The following is a 19,450-nucleotide window of genomic DNA, read 5'->3' as shown; positions in this document are numbered from 1 at the left end:
AAACCGTCAGAGCGAGCATTCGCGAAATAGGTTGTAAAAAGTTACGCGGAGAAGTAAAAAAAAATAAATAGAGTATTAAGAAATTTAAATTACGTATATTCGACAGAAGGGAGATGTTATTTGTGTCCAGTATATTGAGAATTTGAAAGGTTTCGAATAAATAAATATTTTTGTTACAAGATTAACGCGTAGAACTCTCCTTGCTTTGAATTATCTTTTGAATTTTTAGAATTATTTTCTTGCCATTTTTAAACAGCTTTGAAAATTATATTTACGGATACGCGCAAAAATTGGAATGGCCAACTTTTACGTGACGATCGCGATAAAGTCTCGCGAGCGCGACTCACTTCTCAAATGGCATCTGAATTTAGAAAGTTTATAACCGCATCTAGCATCCTCGAAATGCACTTCGATCGTGACGTCATCGGAGATGCATATTTACGAGATACACTTCCGCCGTAAACTGCGCGTGCAGCCATTACGATTTGAAGAAGCCGTCACGATAAAGTTCCATCGGGCTGCTGCTGCATCTTCTTGACTCTTTTACATTGTGTGCACCGCCCATTTCCATCGCTCGCGCCGTGCACTTGTTTCTGTCTCGAGAAAGTGCCAGCTGCATAATTTTGCAACGCCCGCGCCGCCCGGTGCAACGCGATAGACGTATAAGAGCCGACAGATGTCCCATCTCGTGCTCGGTCACGTCATCCGGTTGTCATTCGTTTGCAAAATGGCTCGCTGTTTTCATTTTCTGTTCCGTCGACGTTCCTTAATCCTGACATAGAAAAGCGCCTTACGTTCCGTCCAACGTTCCCTCATGCATTTTATACTAACGATTCCGACGTCTTTTATCTACGATAAATTTATCACGATTATCCATTTTCTGCTTGAGAATAATTCACGAGATAAAAAGTATTTGAGATTTACTTGTATACTCTTTTTATTGTCATATATATATATATATATATATAATTATATTTTTTAAATATAAGAACATATTCCCTATTACCAGTCTATTACCAGTCTACATTACGAATTGTTGTCTATAATTCTGTACATGACAGTACAATAACGTAACGTTAAATATGCATATTCTCGTGATACAAGGTCTGAAACATTCCCTGAGACTATTACAGGTCGATAATACCTATAATCGTTACTTAACATTTGACCTTTATGGGCACGCAGGTGGATACACGCAGGCACGAAGGGTGAAAATAGAAGAAGCGGGAAATTACGTTGGAAAGGCACGTATAGATATTATCCGCAGCGGTATCTTATAATGAAAATTATCGCTAAACTTTTCGAAACGTTTTTTCTCGTAATTCAGATAACACGAAATAATTGCTTATCTCGCGCGAGCGGCTCTTTAAATAATACATACGAATATCGTGATGCGTAACGGTACCATGTACACATATCATGAATCATTGTGCATTTGTGTAATGACGCCAGGGTAAAGCGCATTTAATTCGACGATTTACATATGATGATTAGATGATTAATAGCTCGTGAAAATGGTAATTACCCTCATGAATCAACAATCTAATGCAAATTAATAGTACGATATAAAACGAAAATGACAGATATTATATACGTATTTAATATTATTATAATTAAGTTTGCTGCAGTCCAGTTAATTTCATGATTGATAATATTGCCAAACATATGAGATATTTTGACAATATCCAAATTACTTCATCATATTTCTTATTAATTAGTTTAGCTTCTCTGGACCTGCAACAAAAATATTAACGGCACCAACAAACATGAGTTTTAATTTGATTTTTGACATTTCAATATTATCGAGTTGTTTGCAAAAATAGATACGTTCGAATACTTATTCCACCCTGCAAGATCTTGATGTTACCCTGTTGCGAAAACCGGCGGCAACATAACGCGTAGCTGAAATAGGTCCCTCGTTGCCATAAAATGAGAAAGAATCGACCCCCGGACACGAAGAGTTTTTCACCCAGGGTGCAGTAAGCTATCCGGTGGTAAGGCGGTAAGGGCGCGCCTTTGGGAGTACTTTCGAAATGTCTGTTTCTGGGAAAGGAGGGAACGGTAGCGCGGATCTGGGAAGGGAAGGTAGGGAAGCAAAGGTTGCCAGTGAAAACCCAAGAAACGCTTTTACGTCTCGGTAATTGAACTCCGCTATATGTGTGCCGGAAGCAAGTTGGGCTGGTTATACGCCAGCGATTCGAGGCGGGGGGCGAATAGTGTTTTTCGAAAATTGTAGAGCCATAGAAACGTCATTTGAAGGTAGCAATTGCGAGTTGTGAAGAGCGGCCGAAGAGTTGGGACCGCGGAATAGGAAATATAAAGTCCGAGCCGATGGGTGAACAGGGTGAAAATAGGTCAGTTGCTTAGCCCGCGATATATGGCGGTACTAAACCCATAAAGATGTCCCGAAGGACCACGGTTAGGGTATCTTGACACGGGGTCCCGCGCGGCGCAGGCACGTCAACGGTAGTATAGTAGTAGAGGTCGGCGCATGGGTGCACCGAAAAGTGGTAGAAGGTGGCTAAAGGCTAGGAACGTGTGTTCAGCCACGAGACGTGAGCGGAATGCGTTGCGCCTGCCGTAAAACGTTTTGTCGCGCAATTGTTGCGAGCTCCTCGCTACAGGACGAAGTCCTGCATCCACACGTTCATAGCTGAACATTAATATATGAACATTAATATATATCATTTACGCCTACTTTGAGAGAAAACGTGCGCTTGAATGTATGTGTCTGCACGTGGAGTTGTATATTTTTTTCTCGTTAAAGACTATTCAATAAATTCGAAATTGTGGTTTTTTTTTACGAAAAGAGTGATTAAAAATTGCCGTTATTGTATAACTAGTAACATTTCAATCTTTATCGTTAAGCATCTCGCTCACCAAGCTTCAAATTAAGATTCTGTCAAAGTACACATAAGTATAATCGATCTCTTGTTATCTTGTTTCCATTCGGTCGCTTAATTCTCAATGTCCAACGACTCAATAATTAACCGCGCCGAAGAGACATTGCCTTCGAGCTCGTCGGAGAGTTTATAATTATAGGAGAGAAAACACATATCTTCCGATACACCCTGTATAATATGTGCCCTCTAACCCGGCATATATAGGTATGTGTATGTGTATGCGCACACCACACGTACCTGTGTATATAAGCGTACCTGGCTATCTACTCACCATGGGCAACGCCACTTCGCGTGATCCCGTGGGACCGTGCCACTCGCCCGCGCGCGCCCCGCACCCTCTGTACACCGTACACCACCACCCTACACACCACCGCCGGATAAACCGCTTATTTTATTCATAAACCCACAACGTGGAATCAATATTGCACCGTCGCCCCGGCACACTCGAGGAGAGAGAGACGTCGTCAACGACGGCAACACGTTCGCTTGCCTCGACGGGGATCAGGGAATGCGGACGGCGGACGTTTAACTCAACCCTCTCTCGTCCTCTCGGTTACTCTCCTGCCTGCGCCCCCGCCGCGCCGCGCGAACCCTTCGCGCCCCTTCTCGATTTGCCTGTCTGTGCTGGCTTCTCTGTCTCTCTCTCTCTCTCTCTCTCTCTCTCTCTCTCTCTCTCTCTCTCTCTCTCTCTCTCTCTCTCTCTCTATCCGTGCGTCTCTGTCGGACCTAATGCGGTGGAATGTAGGGTGAAATTAGTCCTTAGCCCCCGTCTGATCCCGTGGAACGCGATGTCCATTCTATGACAGGACCCCGGACAGGACATATCCGAGTCCGGGAGAAAGGAGAGGAGAGGCGGCATTTCGCGCTGCTGAATTTCGCAGGCATTGTCCAGACGATATAAATGTCATCGGCTACTGCCAGACAATCGCGACGTTCCAAACGGGGATATAAAGTAACGCGTCCGATGCTTTTTCCGACCTGCCGGATTATATCCGATTGATATACCACGTGAGGACACGTTGTACGTGGATTTGCAAAGAACGTCACAAATTCATTAACGTAGCGAAAAATTTGACGGCAAGATTCGGTTTTACCGAGACAGTTTATCGACAGTACAGACTTCTTCCCTTTTACGTATGCATAAGACGCCGCGCTGAAGTTACAGCTATCGGCCGGCTCAAAAATGTACGGTATATTAAAAATTCTTATCTCGCAGACTGTTGGCGCACATAAAAGTCCGCTGTTTTGCATCCACGAGCTACTCGCGTATACATCGGCGGCATCGTCCGATATGCGGCGGTACAAAAAGCGCGGCATGGCACGGGCGGGAATGGCGCACGTGCTCAAATATCCGACTGTCCGAGGTTAATGTAACGCCGTTGCGGAAAGAGAGCTAATGAGACTCCGCCGACCAGTGGCGGTGTGTCTGGTAAAGCTCAAACGCCGTTTGTCGGACCGAAAACTGAAATTGTCCTATACTTGAACCGACGCTTTCTGTGCTTTCAGGTAATACCGGGTAACACGAACACGTATTTGGAGTCCAAGCGCGAGCTGGAGCCGCCTCTGTGGGCGAGCAAGATCCGTTTTCTACCCTACAGCTATCACAGGCGGACGGTTTGCATGCGGGTCGAGCTCTACGGGTGTTACTGGAGCGGTAAGCTGTTTGCACTCGCCAATTTTCGTGAAACTTGCGCCGCGGACCCGGTACACCCGCCGCCGCCGCCGCCGCCGGACTGTCCATTAACCCTGATACCGGCGTGCCCAGAGCAAATTTGCTTTTCAAAATCTTGCTCGTATAATTCCGTTTTCGCCCGGAAATCGAATTAGTTATACGGGCGTCGAATGGGTGTGCTCTCAATGCCGGAAATGCGGTAAATTATTAGTGCGCGTGTTAGACTATAAAGTCACTCGGCGAACGCACAAATGCGCTTGTACGAGCAGTTTGTTTCATAAGTAGCTTAAAAGATCAAATATGAGCTTAAAATGTAGAAAAGGATATCAATCTCTGATTTTTTACATATTCTCGACACTTAATTCGGGAACGGGCGCCTGGAGTGATTTTTATACCCCAGTATTGAAAAAATAAAGCTCACGTCACAGTAACTTTAATGTGCTTCTTTTGCTTTTTAAATATTTTTTTGTTAAGTAAAAATGTTAAGTAAATTTATATACATATTGTCCTCAAATACTGATAAATTATAGAACAATTAAAAATATGCAATATATATAGTTAATAACAATAACTTTTAATTGGGGTGTGAAAATCTCTCTACAGGTGACCATTTATGCAAAGAAAATTAGGTGCCCATTCGGATTAATACAACGCGTAAAAGTATTTGCGTATAACATTAGATTATGTGTAATATTACTATCATATTCAGTAGGTAAATAATTAATTTCGTAAGCGAACTCGATATCACGTTTTTTTTTACAAAATATAGCAATTTTAGTTTATATTTCATGCTGCTAGGTGTTAAAAATATTATTGGAAGTCGTATACCACGTATAAAATGTATATTACTTATTTGTATTAATGTACATTTTATATATCTGTCATAAAGAAATAAAAAAAGGTCGTGTGATTTACTCCCGAACAAATCGGAGACAGTATCGTCAATAGAAAGGTCAACAACGTATCTTGACTCTTCCTCCCGCAGACGGCGTGGTATCCTACTCGATGCCCCAGGGCGATAAAAGGGGCAACGGATGGGAATTCTTCGACGCGACCTACGACGGGCACTGGGACGGCGAGCTGCGCCGTGGCCTGGGTCAGCTGACGGACGGCAGAACGGGGCCTGATAATTTCAAAATGTACTACGAGAAACAGAACGATCGCGCCCAGGGCTGGGTGGGCTGGAGGAACGACAGCCGCGGCCAGCCGGTCGAGATCAAGTTCGAGTTCGACAAAGTCAGGGAATTCTCCGCCGTCCATATCTACTGCAATAACGAATTCACCCGAGGTGTTCAGGTTCGTGCATTACAAACAGTATATATTTGTAAACAAAAAAATAATGGATATCTTTATTTTCAAGAAGTCAAGAATATAATTGGAATGAGAGACTACAAAAATAGGTGTAACTGAATATCACGCGGGTTTTGCCCGCTGTGTAAGAACAATCTCGAATCAGTTATACAACTCGTTACATTTGTACCGACGCGTCGCTTTAACGCAGAGCGAACGTATAACCGCTTGACAGTAACACATTGCTACCCTTGTACAATAGAGGTGGAAATATATGACATAAATCCTCTTTACTGAAAGATTAACGCGCGATAGGCCTGCATTAAAAGCTGGATCGGTACATCAGGTAGAAAAGCGCGTGTCGAGAGGATTTCTCCCGTCCTTCTAGAAATACACGAAATACACTTCACTTTAAACACACATCTAATCTCTCGGGCCGCTCGTCGCGATTCCGCGCCGGGGGTAATACCACGGGAAGAAACCTAAAGAATCCACGCGATCAGGACGGAGCACGCGCCGCTTCTATATCGAATTACTTTTCCAGCCGAGGACTTCCCCTCGTGAACTCGTTGACGCCGAGGAATCGTTTACCTTCGCTTTAGCGACGTTATTCCTTAAGTCCTCGCCAGGAATGCGCAAGCAGCGTCGATCAACACGCTCGCCGTCCTCACGGTTCTTCGCGTGGATCTCCTGTTCCACCTTTTACCGTCATCGTCTACCTTAGTCGTCGCGCAGCATCTGGTCGGCAAGATGCGCTCCCCTCCCCTCCCCCCCCCCCGCCCGTTCCTGCTCCCGCTCACCCTCTCGCCACCACGCTTGATTGAATATTCCACTCGACGCTTTATCAGGCGGACGCCCGTTGAATATCAATACACCGTGGAAGCAGCAATTCCGGCAGTTTGATATCTGCCATCACGGTCGTCTCTCTCACGGTGCGATGATCGCACTGAGGCACTGAGTCGGGCTATTAGCCGCGTTATTTCACGAGGAATCTTGCGAATCTCAATGGGGAATTCATGCACACGTTGCAACGACATACACTGCCTTCAGTTGGAATTCAAGCGCCGAAAACCGTTGATATTCGCGGAATGATTTTGATATGATAAATTTAACGTGATATATAAATCGCGCGTTTACTACACTAAGCACGCGAGATCGCGAGTGAATTATTCGCTGATTGCGCAAATACCAACGTTATTACCTGTCGTGATTGTTCGCGATAGACGCGGAATTTCTCCCGCGAATTTTACACCCCCCCCCCCTCATCAAACCCTGAGAGACGTAACCTCTCTCTGTTTCGTAATTTCAACTTTTACTCGCGGAGAACTTAAGGGGTAGACGGAAAATTCGAGCAGAGATACTTGATGGAAGAAAAACAATTCCCGGATGCTTCTTGAGAGGCAGGTAGGAAACTTTTCGCATCATTCGCCATATCCGTGATTCAGCGCGTTGTAATCGCGGAAATGAGTTCGCGGGGGCGGCTTATAGAGAGGATTCCTCGCTCTTTCGCCGCCGAGTTATAATTCGACCCGCTGTGTAATTTTCGTTTGTGTGTGGCCACGGATCGCGACCTCGGCGCGTCATCCCACGTAGATCCGATGACTCGATAGGATTATGATACTCGGCCCGCGGCGATTTTCATACAGACACGCGTGTTTTATTATACCGAAGCACCGCGCGATGCACTTTTCTCTCATTGCGATTTGATACCTCGATTATATTAGGAGATAAGACACAACGATGCGAGAATAGAAACCCATCATTAGGCGAAGAATTACGAGTCGAAGCGAGAAAGAGAGTGGAGGTAGGTTCGGCAATACCTGTAACGTATGATCGTTCGTTATCGACATGTGTTATCGCGTGTTACATGTAAATCATGTATCGCAACGATCATCCAATGATACCGTACCGAAAATATGAAAACCCGAGATCTCCGACGACACAGAGTCCATACCGCACATATTGCTTGTTTCATCGTTACCCGAGATAAATCCGCTTTAAACACGCGCGCGTATTCTGTCATATGCTACAGTTCGTTTAGAGGCTCGACGGCGCGTGCGGTGAAATATGCATGGGAGATTATTGAACGTTGTCAGAAACGGAAGCACCGAATTTTGATCCGAGTAAAATTGCCCCGAATAATTCTTTCACGTTAAAATCGCAGGGGGGAGAGAAGAGATTACGTCGTAATACCGCGTGTTATGCAAAAAATTCGGCTATTATTGTACAACGGGGAAATTTTTAGTATTAGCATATTTTATTAAAAAATACTATTATTATTATTATTTTTTATAAATCGTAAATTTATATATTACTCATTTTTTTAAGTGGTTGGAAGAGCGAGGCCAGCTTTGTTTGCTCCATTTCGAGTTTCTCCTGAATCGATTAATGAAGAGTCGCTGTGCCGCACTGTTAAATTCGTAGTGTTTTTACGAATTATACTCAATTTGAGTCATTTTTAACCATTTCTCTAGATTGTCACTACTTCTCAATATGTCGTTAATTTAATTAAACTAATAAAGTTAAAATAATACTGTTTTGTGTTGAAATAATAAATTTCGATACACACGCGGTAATTAAAAATGTTGTTTAACTTAAGGTACTGGTTTAAATTTTCTTTTAATATTGAACAGTGCACTTATACTTAAGCATGCAAATAATTTTCTAATCGCTATACTAAAAATTCGGCACAAAAATAGAACAGCGGATACTGCATAGCGGATAAAACCGCGAGCGCGCGAGTGAATATTACGCGCAGAGAACGCAGCGTCGGCTTCGGTGTATGGAAAATTGTAAATGAAAGCGCTCTTTGATCCAGCAATCTAAACGATAACGAACTTCGATCTGCAGTGTTTCGAGTACGTCGTTAAGCGCAGGTCCTTCAAATAGGGACGTGTTCCCGTTAGTTTTGCGCTACTGACACCGCTGGGTGTTTTTTTTTTCCAGAAGAGCCGTACACATCCGGCCCCAGCGGCGGTGTTGACGAAACAATTGCCGCGAAAAATCGAAAAAAAAATTTTTGGCACCTGTCAAAAATGCGCGGGGGCGCGTAGTCATGCGTGCGCACGCACTCGCATTCGCGAACTGGTTCGCGTATACGGTGAATATCTTGCACAAAGCGCAAATACAGCCGCGCGGCGAGCAATCCGGCATAAACGCCCCGGTATAGCTCTTTGATGCTGGGTTCAGTGATCACCCTTCCAAATACGCCCCCGCCTCCTCCCCCTCTCCCTCCTCCATAGTGTTCGTATTACGATTCAACTTCACCCCAGATTCCCGCCGAATGTATATAAACTTTAATAGCCTGTTAAACGTAAATTAGAATGTATCCGCGCGTTGAAATCCGCTGCGAGTATACCGCGAGCGGTGTTCGTTCCTTATCGCGTGGCACGCACGGTGGATAACATAAAAATGTGCGCATACGCGAGATGGACCATAAATGGATCGGATTATATACTTTATAATCCGAGCTACGTGCCCAACTACGAGGGTCGGTACGAAAGTAATGCCTCCTAATATTTTTCTTTCGAATCTGGCGCCATAGAAAATTTTGCGTTTCACTGAGTTGTTACTTGAAGTCTCTAGTTGCGTTATGTTGAGTGGTGTTGTGATCAGACGTTACTGTGTCACTACACGATCGAACAGTTCAAACTGGTGTGTTTTAGATACGCGTAACAGACAAGGGCGGTGATTGAATTTCTTACCGTGGAAGAAGTGATTCCTGATTGAAATCTATTCGTATTTCAGAAATGGTGTTATCATATAAACATTTCTGAGACGTGAATGAATTTCAATGGTTGCGTTCAACAGAAAAAGCAACTCAGCGAGCGATCAGTAATTTTTTAAAATGACTGGACCTTGCTTTTAGTTCTTCCCTGGATCCAAGTGTATTAGAAACCAATCGTAAAAGAATCATTGAGCGCTCATTGACCTGCTTTCTCTGCCTTATATATATATATATATATATATATATGTATAAACAGGAAAATACAAAAATATATATTATCCTGGAACATTAAAAGGACGGAATATCAATAGACATCTTAACATGTAGAGAGATGCAAGGTACAAGATAATGCGCGCTCGCGAATCAGTATTTTATTCAGGAGCGCTCGAGCTCGTTTATGAGAATACTAAAAGCCTGGGCATTGATACATGGAAGAATTATTACTGAATTTATGAGCGGCACATTCGGATCCTTTCGCGGGGGAAAAAAAAGGGAGTGATAAAAACGCGGCCGCCTCATCGCGCGAGAGCGTACTAATGGGTTTTCGATAACCAATTCGGATAATCGGGACGTACTGAAAAATCGAACGGAACCTTCGATTAAACCCAATAATTACAAAGTCCCTTATACACACATTACGCTCACCGTTACAAACTACGGCACGGTGCGGCGGCCACACACACTGGCGGCGCGCCATAAATGCGCCGCCGGGTCTTTGATGCAGCGGTCAGCGGTCCTCCAAAACGGCCACGTTGCAACCCCCTTCGTGGTCGGGAACCTCGACGTAACGGCACCCAACACCCGATCATCGTCCTCCGAATTCCCTTACACACGTTGCCTGGTTTTATATACCGGCGACGACGCCGCGCGCGAGCTTATAAACCCGAGCTTTACAATGCGGGTTCGCTCTCTCGGGTTCTCCACTCCTCGCCTCGCCGTCTCTCTGCGGGCGCATCTTTGATATCCCAAATAACATTTTCCCCTTCGGCGGAGCAATCCGATGAAACATGTCCGCAACGAGCGATAATGAACCGCGATATACAGGCTAGCCATCAAAACAGGCTCCGCGCCCGCGCCGCGCCGCGGCGAGGCTGGAAATCCGCTCGAAATAGCACGCGCGGATCATTCCGGAGTCAGGTAATTTTCTGGAGTGCGCTCCGCGCGTCGTGATGTAATAAGCGTAAAGGGGGAGACGAATCTGCTTATTTGCGAAAAATGAATTTACCCGTGTTACTCTCTCGTTCCGCAAGAGATAATAAAAGAAGCGGAACGCTCATCGCGAAAATTCTTTCGTTGTCTGATATTCCGACTTGCAGTAGGGAATACTTCTCTCTCTTTCTCTTCCTCTCTCATTTGCGTGCCGCCTCGTCAAAGTGCATAAATTCGCGTAGATTGCACGCCCGGCGGGTCGATGTAACGGTCTTCCGCGCGTTCGGCGTGCCGATTTTATTTAGGAATGCTCTTTCCTTTTTCGAATCCGTTTTGCTGACGGACATTCCCTTCGGCACGTATTTGGTCGAACGAAAGAGCGTTATCTATTCAACGTAATGAATAAAACTCCATGGCCGGCTAATGGAACGAAATGAAATATACACGTGTTGTCACAATTATTCTAGGATTCTTTTTAATACAGTCCGCTACTTCGTTTTTTCGAGTGCTGCATCTATAATTCGGTACATGACGCTCTATCGATAAAGTATATTTATTCGCGTCTCCTGACCACGGTATCTATCTCTCAGTAAGTGCTTTAACTTTTATTATTTAATTATATGCGAAATATGTCAAAAAACATCGTTTATTTAGATACCGGCGCTGTCATCCAGTCATCCAGTAGATCCGAGAAAATAAGAGAAAATGTTTTATTTTTTTCTTTTTTTGCTTAAATGGCCTTAATTACTCTGACAATTTGATAAAACATGTCACTTTTAATTAACTATAATATTTTAATGTCTAGAAGGTTACTTTTTGTCACTTTTTTTTGTCAAAAAGCAGTCACTCTTTCACTTTTTTGGTCTGGATGCAATGGCAGCGCTGAGATACTCATAGATGCGCAGTTAAATACCCTTACAGAAATTTAATACTGTAAGTAATTATTTGACTAGTGATTAATTACTTACTTTTGAGTATTAAAAGCACTGTTTTTAATGCTTTTAATACTCAAAATAAGTAATTAATCACTAACCAAATAAATAACCACTTATAGTATTCACTTATAGTATTAAATTTTTGTAATGGTATTTTTTTCAATAATTTCTAAATAATTTCTAAATATAATTTCTAAATATAATTTCTAAATAACGTTATAAGTATTCTGGTTTTGCTCATTTATATATTTTTCGCGAATACTCACATTTGCAGGATTTTCTTTAACATGCTCTAAGAAATGTTTTGTTTTACGTATTATATTTTACGTGTCGGATTGCATAATATGACTTCTCGTCGCGTGCGTACCCACGCATGTTCACGCATGCATGCGTGCATTATATATATATATATATATATATCTCTTCTTCTCTCCGAAGAGAACTACTTTTCGACGGTAACGTAGCACGGAAAGCTCAAACGAGTTTTATGGCGACCTATCTTCATGCACCACCTACGCGCCCACCACGCGCAAGGCAAGGTGCATCGACATGTCGATACTACCTGCTGTTACTATCGAATCTCGCGTCTTCCCGCCGCACGGTATATCGCTCCCGGCTGCCATTGCCGCGAGATAAACCTCTGGAAATTGGATTTACATGACGCGGATTAGGATAACCGAATCTGATAGGCCGACTCCCCCTGTCTGTCGCATCATTGGAAATGTATTCCGGGTATTCTCTGGCACGAGCTGTACTATCGAATGTGTAAGATACGAAACGAGAAGATACAGACGTCGCGCAGGAAATTCGGCGGCGCTTTATTATCTCGCGTGTCTGCACGCAGCTAGAAGCATTGTTGAATTTTGTACCTCGGACATGACGCCAGATCAAAAATCACATCGACAAGTCTGATTATTTTTCAATTAAATCGGTACGATTGTCTAGTCTTCTAGTTTTCATTCTTTTCTTTCTCAAGCTTGTATTACATAATACATTGAACTCTCTAAATTTCTTGGAGTGGGAATAGCGCCACTCCGGTGAGATCTCACTCCAAAAAGAGTGAAATCTTACTCCAAAAGAGTGAAATCTCACCGGAGAGTGGCGCTATTCCCACTCCAAGAAATTTAGAGAGAAAATGTACGCATTGTCGAATAACAGACGTTCCTTTTAAGAATATTAAAATTTTTGACATAAGGATTTTTGCAGGCAAACTTATTCTATATTCTTATTATTAGATGCATTCACCGAAAGCAAGTACAAAGAAACTTGCTTTATCGCTCACAAACTCGGTAACTCGGTAACTTCTATACAGGGCCGACGCTTACAAGCTGTTACATGTGGCTCCGGGCTATACTCTTTAACAATATCAACTTTACGCGATATGATGTATCCCCCGTTTACAATTCCAGCGGAATACGGCGCACACAGAATTCCTCGACAAATTACTCGGGTCCGCCAAGTCCGCCCGTGGACTCTGCGTAAGTCGAGACGGGGAGGGGGGCAGGGAGAGAGAAAGGCATCCGCGGGCGTGCTTGCAGCAGTAACGGAGTCCAGCGTCACTTAAGAACCTTCCCCAGGAATTATTCAACATTAATCGAAACTTACGGAATTCCAGATTATCCGTCGCGTCGTCGTGGCCGCGTCATCGTCGTTGTCGTCGTCGTCGTCGTCGTTGCCGGATATTCGGAATTTCAAATGGACCGTGACTTACGAATATTCAACAGGCACTTCGCACACTCGACGCAAAAGCGTTCGCACACGATATTGTTTAGACAATCGCGCTGCGCTTTCCCGACTCGACGCCAGCATTTACGCTGTGAAATCCGATTTCGTACGCGCTTCACCAATGGATCGCGACTCGCGCGTTGACGCGAAAAATGATATTTTTACGTGGACTTTTGTAAAAAAAAGAAAGAAAGAAAGAAATAAACAACACGAAGGGAAGAAAGAACGGATCGTAAAGTCAAGCCCGGCGAACGAGCAGAAGTATATTGTATGGATGCAATCTCGATACACACTCTTTCCACTGACAAAAAAAGCTCGCGCGATCACGGATAATACCTCGGATAATAAGTGATTTATGGTCAGATCATATACTCCATCGAACTTTAGGGACACATTAAACTTTTATAACGTTCTCAAAAGTATAACGGTCTTTCGTGATACTTCCGACCGCGCGCGCGGAGAACGATCCGCACTCTACTTTGTCGGTAAATCTTCTTCGAGCGAGCGGTGAGGTTTTCGAGAGTCGGCTCTATCCATCAACGTCGCGCGGCGCACACGGCACCCATTTTACCTAATATCCACTAGCGTAATCCGTTTTATTTCATATCAGCCTGCGCTCTACTCACTTAACCGTAGCAGAAATCATTTTTTCCGCGCGCCGCGGCGCGGCGCGATCGCGGTCGCAGTTAATCACACAAATACGACGATCAATATTGGAATCGATTTCGGGCGCGCGCGCGATTTTACGACCGCGATCTCCATCGACCCCAATTTCGCTTCGAGGGAGCGGCGCAAGTATAAGGGCCCGGCATTCCGTGACGACGAAATTCCTTTCCTGTCAGGTCGTCGTCCGTGAATTTACGGGCCACGAAAGTAGTCAGACCCTGAAAAATGCTATCCGCGGTCAAAAATTTACGGGCATGCGATGCGGTTGTTCAGGAGGTGAAAAAGTAGCTCGGGAGAGGCGAAATAGGAATTTTGCCGTTGCGAAATATGTACTGTGTTTTTCCCCCCTTTCACGCCGACGAGAGACACTCATGCGCGTAATACGTATGATAAATTTCACTCGAGCTGGCTTATTCACCGTGTAATCCGTATACCCTTACCGTTCGTGGCTTAGGGTTATTTATTAATAAACAATTCCTTCGATTAACTGCAGCAACCTGCATTACTTTCACGCAGTTATTCGTATCTGCTTGCATATGTGTGTTCTATATAGGATAAGCCTAAGTACATTTAGGAGGTGATTCATGGAAAAAAAGGAGTTGTAAAATATGGACAACTAACATTTTTTGTTGCGAGAGCTATATTTTTAGTAATAGTAGCAAAATATTTTGCTACTATTACTAAAAATATGCTCTCGCAGCAAAAAAATGTTAATTGTCTATATTTTACGACTAGATTTGCTACGGTAGCTAATTTCTTTTCCGTGTTTCTGAACCAACTTTGAGGCAAAATGCTCAAATGAAGGTTTGTCTTTAACGACTTTATTTCGGAGATACAGTGTTCAATAAAAAAAAATTAAATACTCTTTGAGTACTCATTACGCACACCGAGTTTCATAAAAAATCTTAATGCATTTCAGAAATATTAAGGAAAATAAATTTTTTTTACAAACACACTGTATCTCCGAAACGAAGTCGTTAAGGACAAAGCTTTATTTGAGCTTTTCGTCTCAAAATTGGTTCAGGAATTATCCTCTGAATTTTCTCGCTGTACTTAAGGATTATTTCACGCTCAGAAGTATAACACTCGGAATATCTTCATGTGTTTTCGGATTACAGGTGTTTTCACAAGTTGACATACTCTTCAGTATTGGCGGGAAATACTACACAGGGGAACCCATTACCTACACGTACATGGAAGACAAGATCTTCGAGACTTCTCGAAACATCACGATCAAGCTTCATCACCGAGTCGGGAAATTCGTTAAGCTGAGACTGCATTTCTCGGATCGATGGATCATGGTCAGCGAAGTAACCTTCGATTCTGGTGAGACAATTAATTGTATCCCGCAAAATATTTTTCTTTGTATACACTTTGCGTAAAAATGTGGGCATATGTTATCTTTCTGCAAGTCCTTTCAGTAAATAATTCCTCATCAATTATGGAATCTACGTTTTTACAGACATTTAATTAATATTAGAGAGAATTAATATTACACAGAGAAGAACAAAACTTTCCCCTTAAAAACAATTCTTTCTCTCTTTAAACACAAGACAGAGAACCTTTTTAAATGGACAATAATTTTCCGTCTTTCTAGTTTCAAGAAAGAAATAATAACGCCTAATGAAATCGTCAAAATGTAAGAAGCGTACCAATTTAGAAAATTGTGCATTATCTTTGAACGCAAAGTCAGCGAAAACGCGCGCAGCGTTTTTCCCTTAAGGAATTTATGAAACTTTATTCCGCAGTCCACTCACGCGCGCGCACCGTTTGACACAAACGGTACAGTTTAAATTCAATGTTTCCAAATCTCCATAATATGTGATCGAAGCAACTAGGGCAATAGAAATTTATTCGTTCGATGTTTCACGAGCGAGAGTGGGGGTGGGGGGGAGGAGGAGGGAGGAAGAATGACGAAGTTAAAAAGAGATGCCGCGCGATCCGTCATTTAATTTCACTGAATCCATCATCTCTCGTCCATCCGTCCCGTGACAGCTACCCCCAGCAGGACGTGCCGGTCGAAATTCCGGAATACATTAAAACCCTCGAACGAGGATATATTTCCACGCTGATCCGCGCGGCCATAACGGACAAAAACAATGGCCGGGGGGGAAAAAAGAGCCGTGGGACATCGCGTCGCGGCGTAACTAGAGACGAAAATTTCTGCTCGTGACGCGAAATCGTTTCGTGATACAGGCCTTCACCGTAGTTGGCAAGGACGGCGCGGCGGGGAAGGGATGGCCGATGGAGAATGTATTTTCTTTTTGCGATTCCGCCATTTCATTCCAATTCGGCGCAACCGAACCGCCGTAACCCACCTTCCGCGCCATCCCACTTGCCTCCCTCTCTCTCTCTCTCTCTCTCTCTCTCTCTCTCTCTCTCTCTCTCTCTCTCTCTCTCTCTCCCTCTCTCTCTCTCCGTCTTTGCTCCCTCGGCTACCGATTGCTGCCTGTCAATCATCGAAAAAATAAATCTCGAACTTGATTTAAACCGATACGTGCGGTAATTGACAATGGCTTATCGTATATCTGCCAGGCAGCGATTTCAAAACGGACGGTGCTCGCGGGGTGGAAAGAGAGAGAGAGAGAGAGAGAGGTGCATGCAAATAATCTATATCGTGTCTCCTTACGCGGCATCTCTCCCCGGTTTTGACATCATGCGTACAGTAAAGTGAGTAAAGTCGACTGTGATTCGATTTAACGTTCACTTGATTGAAATCGACTTCCCTCCTCTCGCGCGATCGGCTTCCTGAGGGAAAGAAACGCTGCGTGGCGTGAACGTTAAGCCCGGTCTACATAGGCCGCAGTTCGCAAAACGCAAGACACTGAAGACACGCACAGTTTACATGTCAATCTAACATCTATACACAGAGAGGTTAGATTGACATGTAGACTGTGCGTGTGTCTTGCGTTTTGCGAACTGCGGCCTATGTAGACCGAGCTTTAGACAGAGGGGACGGCGCTTTATCAGCGGAGATATAAATCGCGGGATATGTTTCCATATCGAGTGTGCGCGATTCTCTGAAAAGCGACTTTCACCTCGTCCCACCGTTCTCGCATTCCGTCTGATTTAACACGGATTCGATGGGAATCGCATCTTACGAGGAGTTTATTCGCATTTACAGGACGATGCGACTGCCGAATAAAAAGGATTTATAATCAAGGTAGAGTAGAGAGAATGCAGGGGACATATGTATATTACTGACATCGTACACTTTGTAAATTGCGTAATGTATTTCGCAGTTGTCTATTTGCACAAAACTATCTCGGGGGAACATTACATATATATAGATAATACATCGCGCATTATCTCAAATAATCTCAAATTGAAATTAAGAACGACAATTCTGGGACAATTCCGGGACAGCTTGAATAATAGAACCAAGAGAGTGATATTACGAGAATGTTAAAACTAGGCAATCAGGTCATGATATTTCAATCTTTGAAATAATTCAATATGAGCGAAACTGTACGCTCCATCGATTTACATAACACTCACATTTACCAATTGAGAAGTCACAAATGTAAAAAAATAATACAGTTGGGTCATCGAACAATTAGGTCAAAACGTTGCGAAACTGCGAAATTATTCTTTACCTCTTCAAGTCTCTCTCTCTCTCTCTCTCTGTCCTATCGTAAAACATTTTTTTATAAAAAAAAAGAAAATCTATCTGCAAACGAATGGAACAAACGACCATGACTAAACTCCGTTTTTATAGTCGCATTTATAGCCCGCTGCAAAACTCAACTGAAATCAATCTAGAGATACGGTTCAATAAATAAAACGTAAAAATTGATTTTCGATACATTACAATCGGGATTCAGTTTAAGAATTCCGATGAAATTTGTCACGAGACATAGCATGAATTTTATTTCTCGCGGTTCAGTGTCCGATTCTTGAGAGAAGCTCGAACGTATCTACATGTATATAAATAGTTTTGAATTCTGCAAATCAATAATCAATACACGCTCGGTATAACATGGCTTCTCATTACACGAATACTACGAAAGCGTAAATTATTTTACTAAAACGACATAAATATGATAAATATACCATAGAAAAATCGTCGAAGCACTGCTTGCCGAGTCTGATTTGTAAAAAAGCGTGTATTAGTAATTCTACGAGCGATGTCGCGTGTTACGATACGTAGCAAACGTGTAGCGGAAACGCGACACAAAGGTGGGAGATCGCGATCATCCCTCATCCTTTAAAGTCACCCTTCAATTTCCCCTGACAAAAGAAGAGCTTTCGCACGGAAACGCACACGGGAAGCTTTCGCGCAGGTGAGCGAGTCATCGAACGGCAATGACGGCACGAAATTTTCGATAAATCCGATACATCGTTCGTGACAAGGGTAACTTTAGGGGGCTTTTATATCGCCAAAAACTTCTATTCATGACAGACCGCTAATGACACGGAGCTCGATTTTTCCGCTCGATTCGCGCGTAGAATTCTTTGTTAATCGTACCGCGTAACTCTGTATAGACAACATAATAACAACACGAGTTTTTAAACCGTTTTAAACACGTTCTACTATCTCCGCTGTACTTTTACTCTGTTGAGAAAAAATTTCAATGTAGAAAATAAATGACGAATAATCTCTGGGAAAAAATAAAGACGGTTATAACCCATTTTGGGGTCCACGATTACGCGTAACTAAAAGTCGTAATTAGCTATTCTATCTATTTCAAAGATTTTTAAGTTATACTAGTCAATTCTCTCAATTATTTCTGTCGATATTCAGTTACGCAAAGATAATTTTCACTTAAGGGGCACTAACCAAAATTTTACCATAATTAGGGTTACGATATCCAAATAATTTGATTACTATAATCGTGGGCCCCAAAGTGGGTTATAACCGTCTTTATTTTTCCCAGAGATGCGAATATGCGATGCGCAAGAAATCCGGATCGATACAAGTGTCGAAGGAAGATGGTTTTCTTTACTTGTCTGAGTCATCCCGATATAAAAGCGTTCGTTAATTAGAAGAATTATATTTGCATTATACATATGTATATATTTGTATAATTTAACCCTATAAATTATAACAGTGTAAAGAGATCACGTACTAATGGCGTTTTTCGAGCGGAAGTAAAATTAACCGAGAGAGAGAAGGTGACTAAAATTCAGAAATGTGCTGAGGAAACCGTAATCTTCGCATTGTAATGAGAAATTACGCGACGAACTAATGGGAGATAAGAACATCCCCGCTCTTATTCAAGGTATTTACGTACAAAGGGTCGTTTGTCGAGAGGACTTAGCGACGTAGCGACGAGATCATAAAGCGGGCACGAAACTCTTTGGCCGCCTTCCTTCTGCTCCGCGCTCTTTTTTCCACGTCAAAGGAGTATATGCAAAAATGCATGCCAGACGGCGCTTTCGC

At 43.1% G+C, this 19,450-nt stretch overlaps 1 protein-coding gene across 1 annotated transcript in view; it reads left to right on the top strand.

Moving 5' to 3' along the window:
- The window catches only part of LOC139773758 (discoidin domain-containing receptor 2), a 159,642-nt gene that overhangs the window by 92,305 nt on the left and 47,887 nt on the right, over nt 1–19,450 (top strand). The window contains exons 5-7 of the mRNA XM_071708462.1: nt 4,410–4,557; nt 5,561–5,871; nt 15,186–15,393. Coding sequence (XP_071564563.1) covers nt 4,410–4,557; nt 5,561–5,871; nt 15,186–15,393 — 667 coding nt within the window. The remainder of the gene's footprint in view (nt 1–4,409; nt 4,558–5,560; nt 5,872–15,185; nt 15,394–19,450) is intronic.

This window comes from Temnothorax nylanderi, unplaced genomic scaffold (genome assembly GCF_030848795.1).
Source record: "Temnothorax nylanderi isolate EJ_2023f unplaced genomic scaffold, tnyl_v1.0 TNYL_tig0068_pilon, whole genome shotgun sequence".
NCBI lineage: Eukaryota > Metazoa > Arthropoda > Insecta > Hymenoptera > Formicidae > Temnothorax > Temnothorax nylanderi.
This window is presented reverse-complemented; position numbering and strand designations above follow the sequence as displayed.